Source organism: Lolium rigidum, chromosome 7 (genome assembly GCF_022539505.1).
Source record: "Lolium rigidum isolate FL_2022 chromosome 7, APGP_CSIRO_Lrig_0.1, whole genome shotgun sequence".
NCBI lineage: Eukaryota > Viridiplantae > Streptophyta > Magnoliopsida > Poales > Poaceae > Lolium > Lolium rigidum.
In genome coordinates, this window is record NC_061514.1 from 303603223 (window position 1) to 303623594 (window position 20372).

At 46.5% G+C, this 20372-nt stretch overlaps 3 protein-coding genes across 4 annotated transcripts; 1 reads left to right on the plus strand and 2 right to left on the minus strand.

The window, feature by feature from the left end:
- Positions 1 to 328: 328 nt before the first annotated feature.
- LOC124677445 (cytochrome P450 93G1-like) lies at positions 329 to 2369 on the plus strand. Its single transcript, XM_047213433.1, has 2 exons — positions 329 to 1312; positions 1445 to 2369. Exons 1-2 carry the CDS (start codon positions 332 to 334, stop codon positions 2105 to 2107), a joined length of 1644 nt encoding a protein of 547 aa, XP_047069389.1. The 5' UTR covers positions 329 to 331; the 3' UTR covers positions 2108 to 2369.
- Positions 2370 to 3201: 832 nt separating this feature from the next.
- Positions 3202 to 10370, minus strand: LOC124676409 (protein MRG1-like). Of its 2 annotated transcripts, none has more exons than XM_047212479.1 (11): positions 10209 to 10370; positions 9561 to 9614; positions 9355 to 9368; positions 7850 to 7995; positions 7377 to 7412; positions 7190 to 7227; positions 6341 to 6445; positions 5182 to 5261; positions 4203 to 4372; positions 3839 to 3923; positions 3202 to 3547 (listed from the first exon to the last, which is right to left on the minus strand). In XM_047212479.1, the coding sequence occupies exons 1-11, from the start codon at positions 10353 to 10355 to the stop codon at positions 3463 to 3465; spliced, it is 960 nt and encodes a 319-aa protein (XP_047068435.1). In that variant the 5' UTR covers positions 10356 to 10370; the 3' UTR covers positions 3202 to 3462. The 2 variants fall into 2 exon arrangements, with proteins under 2 accessions (XP_047068435.1, XP_047068434.1); XM_047212478.1 differs by having other exon boundaries at positions 7377 to 7415.
- A 2521-nt stretch (positions 10371 to 12891) lies between these two features.
- LOC124676210 (formin-like protein 18) lies at positions 12892 to 17946 on the minus strand. The gene is made up of 7 exons (XM_047212281.1): positions 17775 to 17946; positions 17256 to 17656; positions 15889 to 16504; positions 14992 to 15805; positions 14653 to 14849; positions 14155 to 14390; positions 12892 to 14082 (listed from the first exon to the last, which is right to left on the minus strand). The coding sequence occupies exons 2-7, from the start codon at positions 17430 to 17432 to the stop codon at positions 13177 to 13179; spliced, it is 2946 nt and encodes a 981-aa protein (XP_047068237.1). The 5' UTR covers positions 17433 to 17656; positions 17775 to 17946; the 3' UTR covers positions 12892 to 13176.
- Between the last annotated feature and the right edge of the window lie 2426 nt (positions 17947 to 20372).

Sequence of the window (20372 nt, forward strand, 5' to 3'; positions counted from 1 at the left end):
AACGTTCGACCGTGACAGCACGTATGCGTCCGAAAACATTCCAATTGGACTCATCTCCATGGATTTGGAAGGATCTGTGACAGATGTGCGGTTCACGCACAGTGGGCGACGTGGATGCTCGGATCTGCGTCCATCCAACCTACCCTCGTAGGGTAGGACGCATGCACACTGCGGTGCACGACGTACACCCACTCAAGCAAGCTACACCACCAGCAACGGATTGAGCTTCTCCAAGGACGAAGCTTTGCTCATGATGACCCAATACTTACGTACCCTCGTTTTATATATACAATCACTAGCAGTACAAGCATGCAAATCCAGAGGTGTGGGAATGGCGTCGTCCAGAATGGAGCAGCTTCTGCTTCAGCAGGACCCAGCAATGGCCTCCCTCCTCGCGGTCGCGCTGGCCACCGTTATCCTCCTCCTCGTCGCCGCCGTGAGCAGAGGCAGCGGCCGCCGGAAGCGGCTCCCGCCGAGCCCGTGGAGCCTGCCGGTGATCGGGCACCTCCACCTGGTGCGCCCGCCGGTGCACCGCACCTTCCGCGACCTGGCGGCGCGGCTGGGCCCGCTCATGCACGTCCGGCTCGGCTCCACCCACTGCGTCGTGGCCAGCTCCGCCGCCGTCGCCAGCGAGCTCATCCGGAGCCACGAGGGCAAGATCTCGGAGCGGCCGCTCACGGCCGTGGCCCGGCAGTTCGCGTACGGCTCCGACGGCTTCGCCTTCGCGCCCTACAGCCCGCACTGGCGCTTCATGAAGCGGCTCTGCATGTCCGAGCTCCTCGGGCCCCGCACCGTCGACCAGCTCCGCCCCATCCGCCGCGCCGGCCTCGTGTCCATGCTACAGAGCGTTCTGCTGGCTTCGTCGTCGTCTTCGTCGTCGGTGGTGGACCTCACCAGCGCGCTCATCCGGCTGTCCAACACGTCCATCATCAGGATGATGGCCAGCACGGTGCCCGCCAGCATCACGGACGAGGCGCAGGTGCTGGTGAAGGCGGTGGCGGAGCTGGTGGGCGCGTTCAACGTCGAGGACTACATCGCCGTGTGCCGGGGGTGGGACCTCCAGGGCCTCGGCCGCCGGGCCGCCGACGTGCACCGCCGCTTCGACGCGCTCATGGAGGACATGATCAGGCACAAGGAGGAGGCCCGCGAGGCCAGGAGGATGCGGGAGGACCCGGCCGCGGAGAACAACAAGAAGGCGGCGTCCACGCCGGTCACCGGCAAGGACTTGCTCGACATCCTGCTGGACAAGATGGAGGACGACATGGCCGCGGAGGTCACGCTCACCAGGGAGAAGATCAAAGCCTTCTTCATCGTACGATCAGCCTGCTTTCAGCTATACTATATAACTGTCCTCTTCTTGTCGTGGATGAATAATGAAATGAATTTAACTCTTCTCCTGTACGTACGTACGTACGTAACCTGTGCATGCATGTGGATAATGCAGGACGTGGTGACGGCCGGCTCCGACACGTCGGCGGCGATGGTCGAGTGGATGGTCGCGGAGCTGATGAACCACCCGGAGTGCCTCCGCAAGGTCCGCGCCGAGATCGACGCCGTCGTCGGCCGCGACAGGATCGCCGGCGAGGGCGACGTGGCGAGCCTCCCGTACCTGATGGCGGCGTACAAGGAGACGCTGCGTCTGCGCCCGGCGGCGCCGATCGCGCACCGGCAGTCGACAGAGGAGATGGAGCTGGTTGCCGGCGGCGGAAGCTTCACGGTGCCGGCCGGGACGGCGGTGTTCATCAACTTGTGGGCCATCGGCCGCGACCCGGCCTACTGGGAATCTCCGGAGGAGTTCCGGCCGGAGCGGTTCATGGCCGGCGGCGGCAACGAAGGGATGGACCCGCGCGGGCAGAACTTCCAGTACCTGCCGTTCGGGAGCGGGCGGCGCGGGTGCCCCGGCATGGGGCTCGCGCTGCAGTCCGTGCCCGGCGTGGTGGCCGCGCTCATCCAGTGCTTCGACTGGACCGTCGTCCCCGGCGACGGCGAGGCGAAGCAGCCGGCCGTGATAGACATGGAGGAGGCCGACGGGCTGGTGTGCGCGCGCAAGCACCCGCTGCTGCTCCACGCCTCGCCGCGGCTCAGCCCCTTCCCGGCCGTCGTCTAAACCACCACCGTCCACCGGACCGGCCACCCGTACGTACGTGCCCGAACGAACGTCTACGAGAGCTACGACGATTCACGTCGGCTGTAGCGTTGCTGTCGTCCGTGGGCTGTTGGTTACTATGCTACACTCACTTTTTTGTGCCGTCCCGCATATGTCAAAACTGGTCTATTGTATATTTCGTTTTCATATTTTGGTGAACATGTCTCACGGACACAGGGTGTGACAAATAATCTAATTGCAAATGAAAGTGTGGCAAATGGTCAAATCCATGTTGTACCTTAATGGATTGCTTGTTAATTACTCCATGTGTTTCGCTGCCTAATCTTAAAATAGTACCTGTACTGTATGTAAAGTTTTCAATAGCCGGCTATAGCGGAGCTATAGGCTTTCGGGAAACCTGCCCGTTGCGGCAATACCATTTAGGCAGATACAACGCGAGCGCTAAGAGAGAGGCAATAGGAAAGAAATCTTGGCTGTTTTCGCAGTTCCCATGATATTCCCGACCGTTAATTTGACATCGACGCAAAAATTGGAGCCAGACGCTTGAGAAACGCATGCAAAATAGGGGTCCTAGCGCTAGACGCTAGTGCAGATCGGGATTTCTAGTTTTTAAGCGTCTGCTCAAGTGCTTTGCAATGTACATGCCCTTATAGGCTAAATGAGGAAAAACCGCTAATAGCCGACTATAGCCCTATTTAGCCCCTAATTAGCCTCCAATTTAGCCGCTAAACCTGCCGTATTTAAAATTTCTCTTCTCTTTTCTTTTTTATTTCTTATTTTTGGAATTTGCGTTCAATATGATTAGATAAAACTTGTATGTTGAATAATTGAATACTTGAATAAGTTGCATCACGAATCATGTTTGAGTCATAGTTTTCCTCTTCTTTCGGTAAAGATGTGACTGAAAGATTTCCATTTTTTTGAAAAAAAGGCTAAATGGTATAGCCCGCTATAACCCAGCTATAACCTTTTATAACCTCTAAAAAAATTGCGGCTAAATGAGATAGCCGTCTATTTTAGACTATGACTGTATGCCAAGTAATTCACAGAAGAAAACTCCTACTCCCTTAGATCCATATTACTCAACTAAAATGTGTCTAAATACATCCATATTAGCGAGAATTCATATGATCAGAGAGAGTAGTAAATTCAGCGAAAATTGTAAAAAAAAGAAACATTGGCACTACAGCTACATCAATTTACACACAGAGTACGCACAAGATTTTGCTTGCAGGTCAGCTACATTTAATTAGCGAGCAGTGCGGCGGTCAACAGTCACACACTTCCATGACATACATATGAAAGCAAATCCAGCAGAAGATGGTTATACAACATACAGATACTATCATTTCCTCCTATTTGCCTTTTACAGCATCCGCACCTTTCGAATCACCATCGTACACAGAAAGGAAGAATGCAACCTGGTTCTTCTGCAGAAACCTGACAAAATTCATCCATGTGTTCAGCAAAACCGTTTTGGACTCAATCAAGCAAACTATCAGCAGGGAATATGCCATAACTAGGAGTAACAGGAAAGACTAGCATACTTGAGAAATGAGAATGTGCCATAACTAGTTGCAACAAAAACCGTTTTGGACTCAATCAAGCAAACTATCAGCAGGGAATATGCCATAAATAGTTGAATGATTACAAACAAAAACATTTGTTGCAAGTGTGATTGTTCTACCAGAGGAAAGCACAAAATAGGAGTAACAAGAAAGACTTGCATACTTGAGAATGTCCAACAATTTCTGCTGTAATTTGTTGAGTGCGTCTTCTTCCATATTCACAGAAGCCAGTAGCTCTGGCAATTTCACTGTAAAGTGGTAAAATTAACCCTTTCAGAGACTGGTAACAGTGTTCTCACAAAGTGACAATCAGCATGTCCAGGTAACAGGAAAACTATATTGACAAACCAAAGGTAGTGAATGCTACAACTGCACAATAGTACATCGGATCAAGAGAAATAAATTAATAAGATAAAATCAAATATAACTGGTCCAGAACTCTTATCAAGCATATCAAACTGAGGAATTGTAGGAAAGGATAGATCAAAAACACAAGACAGCTTCATGCAGTGGATAATTGAGCATACCGAACAACCGCAGTAGATGCTCGGCTCCATATACAGACGAAGGTGAAACGTCGCCTTTAATTTCTTCTTTATACTGCTTTTGTTCTTTCTTATATAAAAGCATTGCAGGCAATGCTTTGTCAAAGTAACAGCGTAATCCTCTCGTAATCTCAGCATAAGAGTCACTTATTCTACATAAGGTGATAAAGCTTTAATAGAGTTGTGAAGAAAGCAATGCTTGGTACTGAGCATAAAGAACTCAAACAAAACAAAACAAAACAAATCAATGATTGACAATAGCTTTGGCTCTCAATTAAATGAAACCTAACCAATATTGCACAGGAACAGAATTTCAAAATTTTCAGTTAGCAATAAGAATAAATATCATAACTGTTGTTGATTAGATTAACTAGTTGGAAACCTCACCAAACTGATGGTAAATTAGCAGATTAATCCGGCAAAAATGCAAAATTAAAAGGCCAATTGATGTTTTTCCTTCCTGTCATGGTATACGAGTAAAACAATTCGAACATTTAATGCTGCATAGAAATAACAATCACAATCAGGGAAACAGAACACACCAGCCCATACTACAAGTACACATGAAATGTTCAAATGGGATGAGTTCCAGGAAAGCCTCATAAACTGTTACCATCCCAAGCATGTGCATGCACGCCATGGTGCACACATCGCAAGCAAAAACCAGGTATGTGTATATTTCTAGTTGGTATGTTACGTAGAAACTAGAAATATGCTTGCTTTTATCCCTTCAAAACTAATCCGGCCAAATATCATATCCAACACTGTATGAAAATTCCCTGATAGTAACTGAATCATCAATTAATATGGCACTGATGCTTTAGCTATGCGGTTATGTCGTTGCATAGTAAAAAGATGGCATGTTCAAGGGACCTCACAATTCCAGTGAACTATTACAGTCACAAATTTACTTGAAACAAAAATGGGAAATAAACCAGAATTCATAACATAGATTACTGACTTGTTATCCTTCTTTATCCGATGCTCCAAATACTTCTTTAGAATATCATCGACAGTGGGAGATCGAGGTAGTTTTACAAGCTGCAGGACAAGGGGAAATGCTTAAGGTGAGGTCATCAAGTAACATCAGAGAATAGATTCAGCTCACAAATATACAGGAACTGCTCTCACGTTTATGACCAAAAAAAATGATGAGGGTGACAAACTTAACCTCTGCATGCTGACAATGGATGGCAGCATGACATCTTTCTAGCAACTAACATTTGAAGTCCAGGTATAGTGCAGTGAACCATATCATCCTCCAATGGGATTCATGGATGATGGTGCAGGATTTCTACCACTGTTAAAGATTTCTAGCTTGAGGACAAGCTGTTTTCTAAAGCAAGTGGAAAAGATACTCTCTTTATGGTGCACATATCTGCGCCAGGGACCAAAGAAGGCCAGTAACTACAACTTGCACAAGAGTAAGAAGTCGAGTCAGAGGGCCATACGATGTTGAAAAAAAGTTCAGTGCCTCTTAAGGATACAATTGGAATCTTGAGTCAGATAGGGTAGAGTTCCATTTGGAAACTATTTAAGTAAAACGGAATAGAATAAAATAACTCAGAATAGTCGGATTGCATGAGATGGGATTAGTTGCAACTGGAGTTGATTGGTCCTATTTAAGTCCTACCCTATGTGATCTTTTCACTCAATTGAGAATAAAAATTCTTCCCAAGCCAAGCGCAGCCCCAGAGCCTCATTGCCCAACAAGGGTGAGCCTGAGACCCTGAGTTATCTATGTGACCTTTTTCAGTCTTGTTGTAAAACTGGTAGGAATGATGCTTTAAATAGAAACTCAAATATCAACTACCGGATCACATTTGGATGGTACAGATCAAGGTTGTTCAGCTCACTATGTGGAAGGGCAGATAAGCGAAGCTAAATAATGATTTCTTTTCTAATAAAATGTTGGTAGCTGCCGTTCATTATTTTATTCTAAGGCTTACTCCTAGTTGATACATACCCTTTCGATTGGCATATTTTTATTCTTTTTCTTTGGCACATGCTAATTCTATGCCAACTGAAAACAATATTATAGCTGCTAATGTAAGAAAGCAAGATGGAGTGCAATTTTGATATACATACAGGAAAGGCAGTGAGGTCAAAGAATTGAATACCTTACCCAGCTGCGTGACAAACTCCCAATCATCAACCAGTTGCTTCTTTAGTGTTAAAGGAAATTGTGACATTAGGAGACTTTCTGAGGACCTTCTTTCCTTTTCCTGAATCAACCAAAGTAGCATTTTCTGTGTTTATTTTTGTATATAGGCCATGTACATGCAATAGCTTTAACAAGCATACACAATCTCTCAGCACTCCTTTTTTTTACACATTTAGATGCTGACTATTGTTGCTGGTAACTAAGCAGTCTAAATTTCGATTTGGAGGACAAACTATTGCATGAAGCAGCAGCCAGTATGGCGAAGCAGCACATCATAAATGACGTGGTAATCACTTATAACTTGTATTTACACTCATTAGTTAAGTACTACCTCCGTTCCAAAATATAAACCTTTTTAGAAAGGCTTATATTTTGGAACGGAGGTAATATATATTAGCATTTGTAAAGAAGAAAAATGCAACCTGTGTCCAAAGTTCTGATGATTATTAACCTAGGGGTTTTCTTTTCCATCCACTAGAGATGTAAGTGCTCTGCACTGGCAAATAATAATTCTCACTCTTCTAATCAATTAAAGTAACATACAGAATATTTCATTATGCAAATTACAAAAGAATGTCAAATAACATGTGTCTGCCCAGTGCCCATGGTGCCAATTTCCAAACAATAGAGTAAATAATCAATAAATGTTAGCATTAAGCAAGAAGTGGCAGAAAATGACATTAGTTCAAGATTAGTATCTGAAAATGCATGGTTATAGTATCCTACTGAATATGGATAGTGCATGCAGACTATCAACTTAATGGGAAAAAGCAATCAATGTAACAAGTTTGGGAATGATAGCCACCTCATTGCCAATCTGATTCTTCCGTTTCTTCCCCTTGACTGGAATTTCAACATAGCAAGATATTAGAATACATTAAACAAATAAGTAGCAGAGCGAATATGAGAACATACAACTTCATTAGCCAATAGAATAGGACAATAGAAATAGATGCTACAAGAATTTTTGTTAAAAGGAACAGCAGACTTACCAACACCCTTAGTGTCCTCTTTATTTGTTTTTGCATCTGCTGAACATAACCCAATTACAAAGAAAAAAATCAAGAAAAAAAATCATCATAATTATATAAATAGGACAAAGATATGAACTTTCTATACACCTTGTTAATGTTCTGAAAAAGGGTCACCTAGCGTGCCTAGGCACTAATGTGCCACCCTCACTAGCAACTAACACCTATTAGATCATTGTGCACTATATTCATTGCTAAATTAACGCATATATAAGCAATCACATAGTTATATATCACTAGAAGCTGTTTCAGCACTGATCACAAAATCACTCCAGCAATGGATTATAGTTTACTTCAAAAAAAAGATACCCAGGGTGCAATTTGAGTTCCATCAGTCATTGTTAGATCATCATTAATCAGGAAATTCAGTTACAGCAATCCTTTCCTTACAAATGTAGTGCAAGATGATGCTCCTAATTCAACATGCCACTAACCATTAGAGCCTTTGGGGTTATTCTGTGCTGCCCGCCCAGTCTTGATGGTTTTGTCAACTGCTTGGTTCTTCGTAAGTTCTTGCTGTTTGCGAATATTCTCCTCAGTGTACTTCAATAAACGATCACTTGGGACCCATTCATCCCAGCTATAACCATTGAAAATAATACGATGAAATAATGTGTATGTTAAGGAATAGAAAGCAGGGAAAGACAACTAAGTAACTGCAGTGATGGCAATTTATTAATATAACACGAACAAGCACTCAACAGGGATTCATGAAAATATTTAGAAGTACAATATAGCCATGTGCAAGTATAATATGGAGACAAAATGCTATCAATATATGGCCAGGCCCTGCAAGTCACTTCTTTTAGTTATTTACATTAACAAGAGTCAGCAACTAACACTGGAACCCACTTCTGCAAATGATTTATTTACCAATGCACTCAAACAACTGCATAAGCTCATTCACTGATTCACATTTCCATATAAACAGAGAACAATGTATACAGTTTGAAACTGGCACGAGCATCAAGGCAGAATTCCAATTGGCACAATCGCTGAACAGATCTGATTCATTCACAGCTGTAAAAATAGATTTAATATTTTTCCAAATCCCACCGAGACACTCAAAACTCAGCCATACAAAGTGCAAGGAACCACTTAAGTAGCTTAGACATAAAATACCCTATCTAGCAGCCTTCATCACCATAATCTAAGAACTTTGCAAAATAAATACAAATCTGGAAACAAAAATGAGTAATAAAAAAACAAAGAGACCAAGAATGGAACCATTAGCCATCCTTATGAAGCAGAAGTTAAACAATCCAGGGTGTTGACTGTGATAATGAGCAAATAAAGTATTAGTTGCATATGTTCACTGAACTACTCTGTTTTAATATACTTTCACTTTGGTCCGCGTTGTCAATCCAAGTGTATCTGGCCATAGTTAACATAATTTAAAAAGCTCAGTATTTGAGAAAAAAAAATATCTGGATAAGCAAAAGGGTATCTCTGATTTAGTCAGTGCTGAAAAGTAAAAGGTCATGCATACTTTCACAACCCTCATAAAAACTAGGTTGGTACTCAGTATTCTGGAATCCCAAAGATGGACAGTCCCACCAAATCATATTCAGCAAGTTGCTACCAGATACCTAGAGATCTTAGAAACATCACTTCAATTACAGTTTCACAAGGTGCAGCACCAGATTTTATTTCATGAGCTAAAAACAAACGCAGTGATAATGTGTCTGGCTTTTCCTAAGTGTAGGACACCTCCGTTGTAGAGGGATGAACAATTCGTGATAGAATGGCCAGCTGTATGTAATGCTGATGCCAATTGCTTGATTAAATAAGAATCTTATTCAGTAAGTTGCTACCAAATAACTAGAGATCTTAGAAACATCACTTCAATTAATGCATCAATAGAAAGAACAAGAGCATAATAGCTAACTTTAAGTGCATATGGAAGACTTATCTAACAGCCACTGTGGTATGCACTTACTTCTTATTCCATCCCTACAAAAAAAATGGAAGAGAGAATTTTCATGACTGAAGGAAAAGAAGACCTACATTGAATAATTATATAGATACAGAATACATCTGTTTTTTAAATATCCATTCTTAAGAGTGTCCAACAGTTTGAAAACTGCAAGAGAATAAAGCTTTTGGGTGACTATGATGTTATAGAATGGCGATTTGGAGACTTACAAGATAATGGACGAAGTATCGCCACTCGTCCTCCCGATTTTCAGTTTTTTGAACCTTCACAGATCCAAAAAAGAAAGAAGAAAGTTTCTCCATTAGCAACATATTCAACAAGCAAAAGGGCACCAGCAAGAAGTATGTAGCAAAGAAGCATATACTGCACAAACTTATCCCCACTAAATCCAACAATACAATTCATATTATCCAAGGTGCAAGAAAGCATTAAGCGTAACTGGTGCGGTGGCCTTCTGCTTAGCGCACATAAGCGGCGCTTTTTCCCCCTTTTTCCCGCTTTTTTTTTCTGCCTCAGACTCCTGTCTACATGCGCGATACCCAAGAACTAGTTAGCCTAGAAGGATAGTGCATATCTGTTAGCCTCAGTTGATAGCAGTTCTGGAGATCGGTTGCAATGCCCAGAAATCTGGGGTGGCGCAGGCTGAGGGTAATGCCGTGTCAACCAATTCAATGTCGACGGCGTTGGGTTCGGACGACCTAAACCCCCTATATTCCCCTGACGGCCCAAACCCTAGCCGCAACTGAACAGGCCAACGAGGTGGACACAGTGAACATTTGGCCGTCGCCACGCGAACCCTAGACCCGGAATGGAGTATTATCGGAGGGGGAGGGTGGGTAAGGGAAGGGAAGGGCAACCTTGGCCTCGTAGAGGAGGGGCCCGTGGTAGGCGAGCACCCTCTCGCCCTCCGTGAAGGCCGCCGGGGCGTCCTTGCCCTTGTCCTTGTCCTTGCCGCCGCCGCCGCCGCCGCTCGTGGTCGTGGTCGTGTTGGAGCTGCCCCCCATCGCGCTCGCTCCCGCGCGCACGCCGGTGGACGGAGGGGGGAGTGGGGGCGTGGGGGATGGAGGTTGCGATGCGAGGTGGAGTGGAGGTGAGGAGGGAGACGAGGACGAAGCAGCAGCAGCGGTTGGAGAAAATGGAAATGAGGAAGCCCAAACACAACAAGGCCTCCTTCTCTGCTCACCGGCCTTTCCCACCTCTCATAGCATCTCCAGTCGCGTCCTCCGAACCGTCCAAACATTTTCAGCCCCGCGCTCCAAAGGTCTTTTTTTGTCCGGCGCGATCCAATACGGTGTTCGGCGTCCTGAGTCTGTCTCCGCTACACAGGGGACGCTCCGGACACGCCGGACACAACGAAATGAGAGACGAGGAGGTGCGGACCCGGTGCGTCAGCAGCTTGGATGCTCAACCGCCGCCTACGTAGCGATGGTGCAGTTGCCGGGAACCGTCGCATTGGCAACCGCATCGACTGACGCGCCAACCGCCGGAATGGAGCGCAGACTCCTCGGAAGAGCAACCGCCGCTCTCTTTGACTTCTACGCCGCCGTTCATCCGCGCTCAATAAGACCCGTACGTAGACGCTTTCGGATCTTCAACCGGCCGCCATTCATCTGAGCTTCCATCCGACACCTCTAGCGACGATGAGCTACATCTCCCAGCTTCCATCCGACACCTCCAGCGAGGGCAAGTATGCTGGATGGCGTCATTGGTGGGACAGAACCCGGACGCCCGGCAGCGGCGACGATTCTCCGCCGGCAGTTGACAGCGAGGAGGAATGGTTGGGCATGGAGGAGGACGCGTAGGAGGAAGGTTCAGAGGAGGCGGAGGCGGAGGCGACGGCGGCCCGTGCGAAGGCGGAGGTGTACGCGAAAGCGAAGGCCAAGGCCAAGGCGCAGCCGGCGAGCACCAGCGACGACGAGGAGGACACTAGTTCCTTCGACGTGTCGGCCGACACCGCCTCTTCGGAAGAGGTGACGAGCAGGAAGTGCCACCATGATGACGACGACGAGGCGGGGCCATCATCGAAGAAGAAGAAGAAGTAGTTTAAAATAATTTATATGTAATTTAATTATGTTTTTTCGAAGTTTTATATGTAATTTGTTTATGTTGAACCGATTTGAATATTAGTAAAGATGTTTCTTCTATCTATTTAAATTATTTTTAATGTTTCGGGGCGGCATTTGGGGGACGCGACTGGGGAACGACGTCCCCCAAACGCTCGATCCAGCGCGTTTTGGGGGACGGTTTGGGGGACGCGACTGGAGATGCTCTCACTAAACGAAAACCGGAACCTTTTTGGAGCAGCTAAAAAGAAACGGCGCTGTCGTGTCTTCCTCCTCCTCTTCTTTCGCGCCCGTCAAGGATGCTCGTCTTCACCGACTGCTCGCCTCTATCGGTGGATGCTTGTTTTTCAAAAATTTCAATTTGATATTGTAGATATTCGTATTTTTCTAAACTATAATCAAACTTAGAAAATGTTGACTTTTGGCTAAAGTTTAGGCGCCTTACATTTTGGGGACGGAGGGAGTACTATTTCTATGAATTGTGTTATATTTTAAAATTTTAATTTTTTTAGTATAGGGATCGTGACTGGGAGGTGCCCGTCGCCTAACCCCTACATACTTTTGTTTTACTGTCGCGCTTTCCATATGGGCCCTAAAACGGCTGGCCGAAGCCTATATGGAGGGACGAGACGTGCTCTAATAGATGTTGACGGTGTCTGTGCTAAAAAAATGCGTCCCCGTCATTGAGGATACCCCGTCATTGAGGATACCCCGGTATGGGCGTCCGCGAGCCGACGCAAACGGATACGCGCGGATAATTTGAACGTTCGAAATGCGTTGCCCCCGTTGGAGATGCGACGAGTCGGAATGCACTGCCCTATACGCTAAAATCAAATTTTGCGCTTGGCCGTCTAGTGATAAACTCGTGGCACACTGAGGCAGAAGGTTGTCTCCAAGGAGTCAAAGCTGCAGCAGCTTGGGGTGTCTCCAGTATCCAAACTGAGACACACTCACAATTGTTGGTCCAACCACTAAAGGGAGACAAACCAGAACCTGGCGGCAATCGGATCAATGTTCAGAGAAATAAAAGCACTAGATAGGCTAAAGTTCAGTACTGTAAAATTCATGTACTGCCCTAGAGCTTGTAATCAAGCTGCCCATACCCTTGCAAGTTGCAAATCATGGTGTAAATCTGGAACAGAACGAATATAGAGTATTTTCTGGCCAGGGTATACCCGACTTTGTACAGTTTTTTGTGTCCAGCGACTCTGATGAGCACTCAGTTTAATGGAATCAGCCTTCCATTAAAAAAAAAAAAGATAAACTCGTGACCTATATACTGGTGATTCGGCGTCGGCGACATCGATCTAGCGCTGGCAGGCTGTCACAGAGGTAAAATCCGCTTCCGCTGCCGAAACCCAGATCACCACTGAAACAGCAAGCTTGGTCCACTGGCTACTGCTCCAGGCACTTGGATTAGCTTACTCAATGGTTCAAAATATGGCTTACACATACGGAACAGAAGTGCAAATCGCCATAGAAATATACACCTGTATTAGTGGGAAGACTAGCAGAAAAGGTAGCATTACAAGCAGTCAATTGAACTGACCTACCACCATCCACATTCCTTGACTAGCCTACACCTATGCCGCCATCACATCTCATCGCTCTAACAGCAAGTGTGACGTGAAATACAGAATGATACATACAAACATACATGGTAGAGGTCAATGGTGCTCATACCCTTCCTGCATATGCAATTGCCGTCCATTTGATATCTGGCCATGATTGATGTAGCTAGTCTAGGGTAGCTAGGTGCCTGTCAGTCATCAGAATCAGATGAGCTGGAGCTGCTGTGTGCCTTTCCCCTCCGACCTTGGATTGCAGGCTTCAGATGTTGCCGAGGGTCGCGGAAAGACATGGACGTCTGGGACGGTTGCCTGCCCCTCGTGGCCGGTGCTGTCGGGGCTGCCGCTGCTTTGGCGGCGGCTGCCTCTTTCTTGTTAGCAGCGGCTAATTTGGCAGCCGCCTCTTTCACCTCCCTGCACACCCTGTCCAGTATCACCAGGAAATCACGCACGATGACGAACAGGCGTAAGCCCTCGTCCTTCCCAGTGCTGCCGTGGAAGTAATCCACGGTGGTGCGCACCAGCGAGCGAAGCTTCTTCTCCTCCTCCAGCAGGTGGGTCACCTGCACCTGGGACTGCTCTATGAACTGGACCAACTTGCGCTGGAACCCGCTCTCCTCCTCCAAGCTCTTCATGCTCGTGTTCAAGAACTCGTTCGCCTTCACCAGCCTGTGCCCGAGGCTCGCCACCATGATGGTCATCGCATCCGCATCCAGGACCGCTGCCTTGCGGACGTTCTGGAGGTCCTCCCCTAGGTTGGAAACCAAGGCGAGGCCCAGCTGCTTGTAGTGTTCCGTGTCTTCGCCGACATCCTCGGTGAGATCATCCGTGCTGTTCACGCTGGAGATGCTGCTGTTCTGCTCCTTGGCGGCACGCACAGCACGGACACCCTCCGAGCGGATGATCTCTTGGACAACGAAATGCAGGAGCGTCGTCTTGCCATCAACGCCCTTGACATCAGCCAACTTCAGAAGGGTGTCCAGTTTGAACGCCTGTGCTCCCCCTCGAAAGGTGCCATCATTCATCCGGTTGCCAGTTTTAAGTACAGCCTCCAATAGCTTCTTGAAGAGACGGCTGTGCCTAAGCTCTTGGCATGCTATCTGATTGACCAGTAAATCTTAATTAGTGCATTGATCAGTACAGTGAGGTATGTGCTAAAGCTTAACTTTTACCTCTAGGGTTTCAAATGACTGCTTCACACTTCCGGCTTCTTCCGGCAAACTGGCCATGAAAAGTAACACCTCCAAGCGCTGGAAAATGTATGGGATTTCAATGATGGTCTTCAAGAATTGCTCGGCCTGACCAAGCTGACTCATCTCTCCATTGTACAGCCGAAGCCGTAGTTCCTCGTCACTAGTTGGGATCCACCGTATCAATGTTTGTATCAAATCAGAGGGGAGTTCATGCCCTGCATGCAATTACCAAAGGGAACAAACAAGCGCAATTAGGCCCTCGCACAATTATTGGTCTAAGAATTCAAGAATTTATTGTAAATTGTAGTGCATAATTCAAATGAAAGATCTATCTAGTTTCAATCTCCTTGACATGGAGAACACTTCATGTATCAAAGAGGTGATCGACTTTATACAGGAGAACAAAATACAAATTGGGTACTTCAACGTGCATGTGTAGGGAAACTTTGAGGTGAAAACGCAGTGTATCGGTTTTACCTTCTGTAACTGCAGTACGCACATCTGCAGCTGAAACACTGAGTGCTTTCAGTGATATTGCCAAATTCTGTGCCTTTTTAGGCTCTAGGATCCTAACAAATTGAGTTGCTTCCTTTGCTGGCTCCTTTTTGCCATCGCTACTTTTCTTGTCAACAGCGTTGCAACCAAAAAGAGTTTCAATCATCTCCTCATTAAACCTACAAATGATTAATACGATTGAAGAGTTAATTGCAATAGCAAGTCTGCAATTGAGTGAGGTATACAATTAATAACATCAGCAGCATAAGCCTAAACAATAACAAACAAGTATAACACAGCTCCAGGGACTGGCTGGCTTACTGGAAGGATCCGGCTTTAAGTTGATCCCACACCATGGCTTGATCTGGACTTGCAGCAACCTTATCCCAGAAGAAGGGCTTCAACTTTGTTTTCGAAGAGTCTGCAACAGGAGCTGCCGCTCCTGGCTTCTTTAACGGCGGTGGTCCACCTTTTTTAGGACCACCCGGCAGTGCTGGTGGCGGGGGTCCACCTCCAGGTGGTCCACCTTTTTTAAGTGGTGGAGGTGGAGGTCCAGGTCCTGCTCCAGCTCCAGCTCTTGGACCAGGAGGTGGTGGTGGTCCGGGAGCAGGAGGCCCGGATGGCTTCGGAGGTGGTGGTGGTGCTGCTGCTGCTCCTGGCGGCGGTGGTGGTGGTGGTGCTGCTGCTGCTGCTGATGCTCCTGGTGGTGGTGGTGGTGCAGGTGCACCAGGTGCAGGAGGAGGAGGTGGAGGAGCCTTCCCAGGAAGAGCAGGAGGAGGAGGCGGAGGTGGAAGAGCCTTTCCAGGAAGAGCTGGAGGAGGTGGTGGTGGTGGACCTGCAGGTGTAACTGCGTTACTAGTAGCAGAAGAAACTGCGGCCTTCTCGGCTAGGGTAGAGACCGCCGGACGTCCAGCGACGGTTGTTATCTCGTGCGAGCTCAGCCTGCTGTGCCGCTCCATTAGTTCTGCCTTCATTGACATCGCTCCTACTGACTTCAACTTATTAGCAGATGGTTGTACGGTATGCAACTTCATTGGTACCGCAAATTCCGACTGCGGGATCTCGGATGAACTTCGTGACAATGCCCCCAACCTGCTGACATCGATTGGTGTAGCGCTGGACTTACGGGAAGAACCTGATGCACGCAAAGGAGTTGATACAAGTAAATATGTTGTGCAACATATTGGACGAAAACTGAATAAAAGTGAGCTGCACCACCTGTTAGGTCAGTCAAACCTAGGAGTGGTTTATCATCCCTGCCTAGATCATATGGTGATGCTGAATCATCTCCACGACAAGCACAAAAGTACACAATAAGAGCCACCAATGCTACGCAGCCCACTGCCAAACCCAAGACAACAGTGGATGAATCTGAGTCTTTGTCCTTGCTCTTCTTTTTTCCGTCTGACTTCTTTATGCTAGTGACCAGTGGACGAGACTCTTCTTCGGAAGACAAAGCGCTCCAGATTGCTTCTTTTGCAGGCGGTGAAAAAGTAAAATGTGATGCTGAAGTTCCGTCGAGTAGATATCTTATTTTCGATGCAAAAGGCTGTTTGAATTTATTCGAATTTGATAATAAGCTTCCTGCGTCCTTCTCCTCCACCTGGCTATGCCCAGAGACGCCATGTGGCAAAATGGAATTATGCTTGCTTAAGCAGTCCTGGAAAGTATTGGTAACTTCATGCGACAAAGAAGTGATCATTCCTTCCTCGATCTTATAATTTGTTCTGTAGGAATTTCTGATGATGTTGAATAGAAGGGTGTAATAGGATTGATTTTTAACTTCTTGAAGGATTATCCTATCTAAATCACAGTTGAGCCATAAATTTTCCACCTGTGTAATGCAATACGTGAGAAATAGTAGTTAGTCAAAATGCGGATATTGTACTTTAACTTCGAACATGAACCATACAGTGAACATTTAACGGTTCTAGAGAAGGTATATATGTCTCATCTATAAAGAAGAAAATATGGCTAACATATAAATATTTGCAAGGAAGCATCTGAAAATAGAGGACTTGACTTAGAACAACATGAATAATTAACAATTACATAAGAAAATAATACTAGGGCGAACAGACATGATAGTCAAAATGCTACTGATCAGTTGTTTTCATTTTCACTTGGTTTAACAGAGCAGTAAAATAAGAAAAAAATAGCAACAGGATGAAAATATGGTCATAATGCTATTGATCAGTTGTTCGTCATTTTCACTTGGTTTCATAATGATAGATGAAGGGCATTGCTTGTACTATGGTAAGTAGTCACGTTCCGTGGTAGAATCATAAATAAATATGAGTAAATCTTGGATGTAATTCTACATGCAATTCTCCTGGGACACAAATTCCACTCCATGTGAAGAAGTGCAAGACCAGATACCATGAGTCCAAGCAAAAATCAGTGGCATGTGTAGCATGCCATGAAATCAACACTAGTGCCTTTAGCACTTGCGGTATTAGTATTAGTATTGTCATCACCAATGCAATTATGAGTAATATATCGCAAATATGGCACACATATATATTACAAAAGTACAAGTACTAAGTACACATACCAATGCAAGCAAAAATAATTCCAATTCTTACCAATTCATCGCCTATTCGGTCTGGAAGAGATGGACGGGGAGGTGCTGGTGGCCAAAATAAGTTCTTCCTTATGGCGGCGACGAGCTGCAGCCCATCACAGTCTGTGGGCGTGAGGAGGAGGAGAGAGATGAGGCATGCGCTGAGGAGCCATTTCAATCTGCTCCTCGGCCACCTCATCCTATATGTTCTGCTTGCTTAGTCGGCCTCTAATTCCTCGCCCAACCGGCCATTGCTCCCCAATGGGGATCCAGCCCCAGCTTCTCCCTTGATTCCCTTCTCCAAAGTGCTGGTCTTGGGACCAAAAAATTATTGAGGTGATTTGCACAAAATGTTGGCACAAATTTGGCAAGATAATACTCGCACTCAGGATTGCTTCTTGTTGATGATGGACCTGGATGCCTCTGCATACGGATTAAGCCACAGAAATGTCAGCAAGAAGCGGGGAAATCCAAAAATTCAGTCGGATTTGCGGTTCTTGGATCCGGCTGGAAAGGAACTGGATGTATGGGGAAGAAAGACCTCCGATTGTTGGAATTTCGGTAGAGGGGAATTCGCCACCACCAATCCACGAGCCTGGGCATGATACGGCTGCCGGGAAACGAAAAAAAGTGGAAAGGGGAGTAGCCTCCCGTCCCTTGTTGCTTCATAGCTTGCTATTTTTGGGGAAAGCTTTTCTGTGAGGGGGGAGGAAGAAGAGGCTCCCCTTGAACTTGAGGCTAGGAAGGGAGCAGCCATCGCCCAACAGTAGTCTGATTAACGTGCGTTTCGTTCTGGAATCTAGAAACCACCTGAATCACGGGGTATACACTCTATAATAAATACAGTACATACATACATGGACATGCTGCTTCAATAGAAAATTTGGAAAAAATAGCAAATAAAATAAAACATTTAAAATTTCTGTATAATAAACATGAACGTATGTTCTAAGGGCATCTCCAACGGGGCGACCCAAACGGACGCGCTGGGCCATCCGTTTATAGCCATTTGGGTGGCCGAGCAGACGCGCGGACGGAGCCCCGCGTCCGCGCGTCCGTTTGGTTCGCGCGCCGCGCCCAACGCGGCAGATTTGGGTCGCGGCGCTGTATGATACGTTTTTCTTGTAAATTCACTATAGAAATGCAAAATAAATTATAGAAAATATATACAATAGTTCAAATGCTCAAAATTTATTACACATTACATTGTCCACATTACACATTATTCAAATAAAATGAAAAAAGATACAAATGCTTTAGGCTTCCGGATTTCTTTCATCATTGCTGTTTGCAGCATTGTTGTCTACATGCTGCCATACGTGCTCGATCAAATCAGCCTGCAGCTGGTTGTGTACAGCTAGATCTCGTATTTCATGGTGTGCATGAAGAATGTCCTGGAATGATGCGGACCACCTTGAGGAGTAACCAACTCTCCCTGGTCCTCCCAGTCATTATCATGGAGTGAATCATCCCGTTCTACCTCAACAATCATGTTATGCATGATTACACAAGCGGTCATCACCTCCCACAGAGTTTGCACATCCTGTGCTCGCGAGGTGTCTGACGATAGCCCAACGAGCTTAGAGGATGTCAAACACCCGCTCGACATCTTTCCGGGCTGCCTCTTGCTCTTTGGCAAACCTTGCCTCCTGCTCTGAGTTGGGTTTTCGGATTGTCTTCACGAGTGTAGCCCAAGGTGGATATATACCATCAGCAAGGTAGTACCCCTTGGTGTAGTGGTGGCCATTGATGTCAAAATTCACATCAGGGGACTGACCGTACGCTAGCCTATCAGACACCGGAGAGCGCTGCAACACATTGATGTCATTGTGCGAGCCAACCATTCCGAAGAATGAGTGCCAAATCCATGTATCCTGTGAAGCAACAGCTTCAAGAATGACTATGCACCCCTCAGAATGACCGCTGTATGCCCCTGCCAACCAAAGGGGCAGTTCTTCCACTCCCGATGCATGCGATCTATGCTGCCAAGCATCCCGAGAAACCCCTAGAAGCGTTGATTGACAATAGATGAGCTGTGTCCTCTGCATTAGGTTGCCGGAGGTACTGTTCTCCGAACGAACCGATCACTGCTCTGCAGAACCTGTACATCGCTTCCAAGCCGGTAGACTCACTCATGCGTGTGTACTCATCTACGAAATCACCGGCAACGCCATATGCGAGCATCCTAATCGTTGCCGTGCATTTTGGGAGACAGACAGGCGGGCCAGGGGCGGACAAGGGGAGGACGCGAGCGACCAGCCTTCGGCGTCCGCGGCCACGCAAACTCGTCCCAGATTTGGACCGGGTTTGGGTCGTCCCGGACACCGCGGCCATCCGTTTTTGGGATGGGTCCGCGCGCTGGGCCGCGTTTTTGTCCGGTTGGACCCATCCGGACGCGCGGGCGCGGGATACCAATTGAAAGATCGAGATGTCGCCTAGAGGGGGGTGAATAGGCAATTAAAAACTCTTACGGATTTGTCTTGTAAGAATGCGGAATTAAACTATCATTTAGTTTACAAGCACAAACCCTAGATATGCTAAGCTCAACTAAGTGTAACAATAACAACTGGAGCTAAGCAAGATAGGCACAAGATATATGTAGCACAAGTGATAGCAAGATATATGAACTTCAAGCACGATGGCTATCACAAGGAAAGAGAGCTCGGGTATAGAAATAACCGAGGCACGCGGAGACGAGGATGTATTCTTGTGTTCCCTTCCTTTGCAAGAAGGTACGCCACGTTTGGAGGAGTGGAGGTCCACGAAGGATTCCCCGCGCCACGAAGGCTCACCCTATTCTCCGAACCACACCCACGAAGGATAATGGCCCTTTCCATATGGTTAGCTTTTCCTCCGCTCCGGAGATGGCAAGCTCCACAACCACTTCACAAGCTCCACGAAGGAGAAGCTCGGGCCTCTTGATGACCCACAAGTATAGGGGGTGTATCGTAGTATCTTCGATAAGTAAGAATGTCGATCCCAACGAGGAGCAGAAGGTGTTGACAAGCAGTTTCGATGAAGGTTTCACTCGTAAATGCTCACGAGACAAATATTCGGGGGTTTTGATGTAACGAGATAAATAAAGTGCGAGTAAGTAAAATGCGAGAGAAATAATTGCAGCGAGTGGCCCAATCCTTTT

Excerpts from the sequence above, each read along its gene's own strand:
- LOC124677445 (XM_047213433.1), top strand. The coding sequence starts at position 332 with ATGGCGTCGTCCAGAATGGAGCAGCTTCTGCTTCAGCAGGACCCAGCA. Across the intron at positions 1,313-1,444 it reads AGATCAAAGCCTTCTTCATC|GACGTGGTGACGGCCGGCTC; the intron begins GTACGATCAGCC and ends TGGATAATGCAG.
- LOC124676409 (XM_047212478.1), bottom strand. The coding sequence starts at position 10,355 with ATGGGGGGCAGCTCCAACACGACCACGACCACGAGCGGCGGCGGCGGC. Across the intron at positions 4,373-5,181 it reads CGGATAAAGAAGGATAACAA|AATAAGTGACTCTTATGCTG; the intron begins GTCAGTAATCTA and ends CACCTTATGTAG. Across the intron at positions 3,548-3,838 it reads AAATTGTTGGACATTCTCAA|GTTTCTGCAGAAGAACCAGG; the intron begins GTATGCAAGTCT and ends GAATTTTGTCAG.
- LOC124676210 (XM_047212281.1), bottom strand. The coding sequence starts at position 17,432 with ATGAGGTGGCCGAGGAGCAGATTGAAATGGCTCCTCAGCGCATGCCTC. Across the intron at positions 14,850-14,991 it reads CTTAAAGCCGGATCCTTCCA|GTTTAATGAGGAGATGATTG; the intron begins GTAAGCCAGCCA and ends AATCATTTGTAG. Across the intron at positions 14,391-14,652 it reads GCGTACTGCAGTTACAGAAG|GGCATGAACTCCCCTCTGAT; the intron begins GTAAAACCGATA and ends AATTGCATGCAG.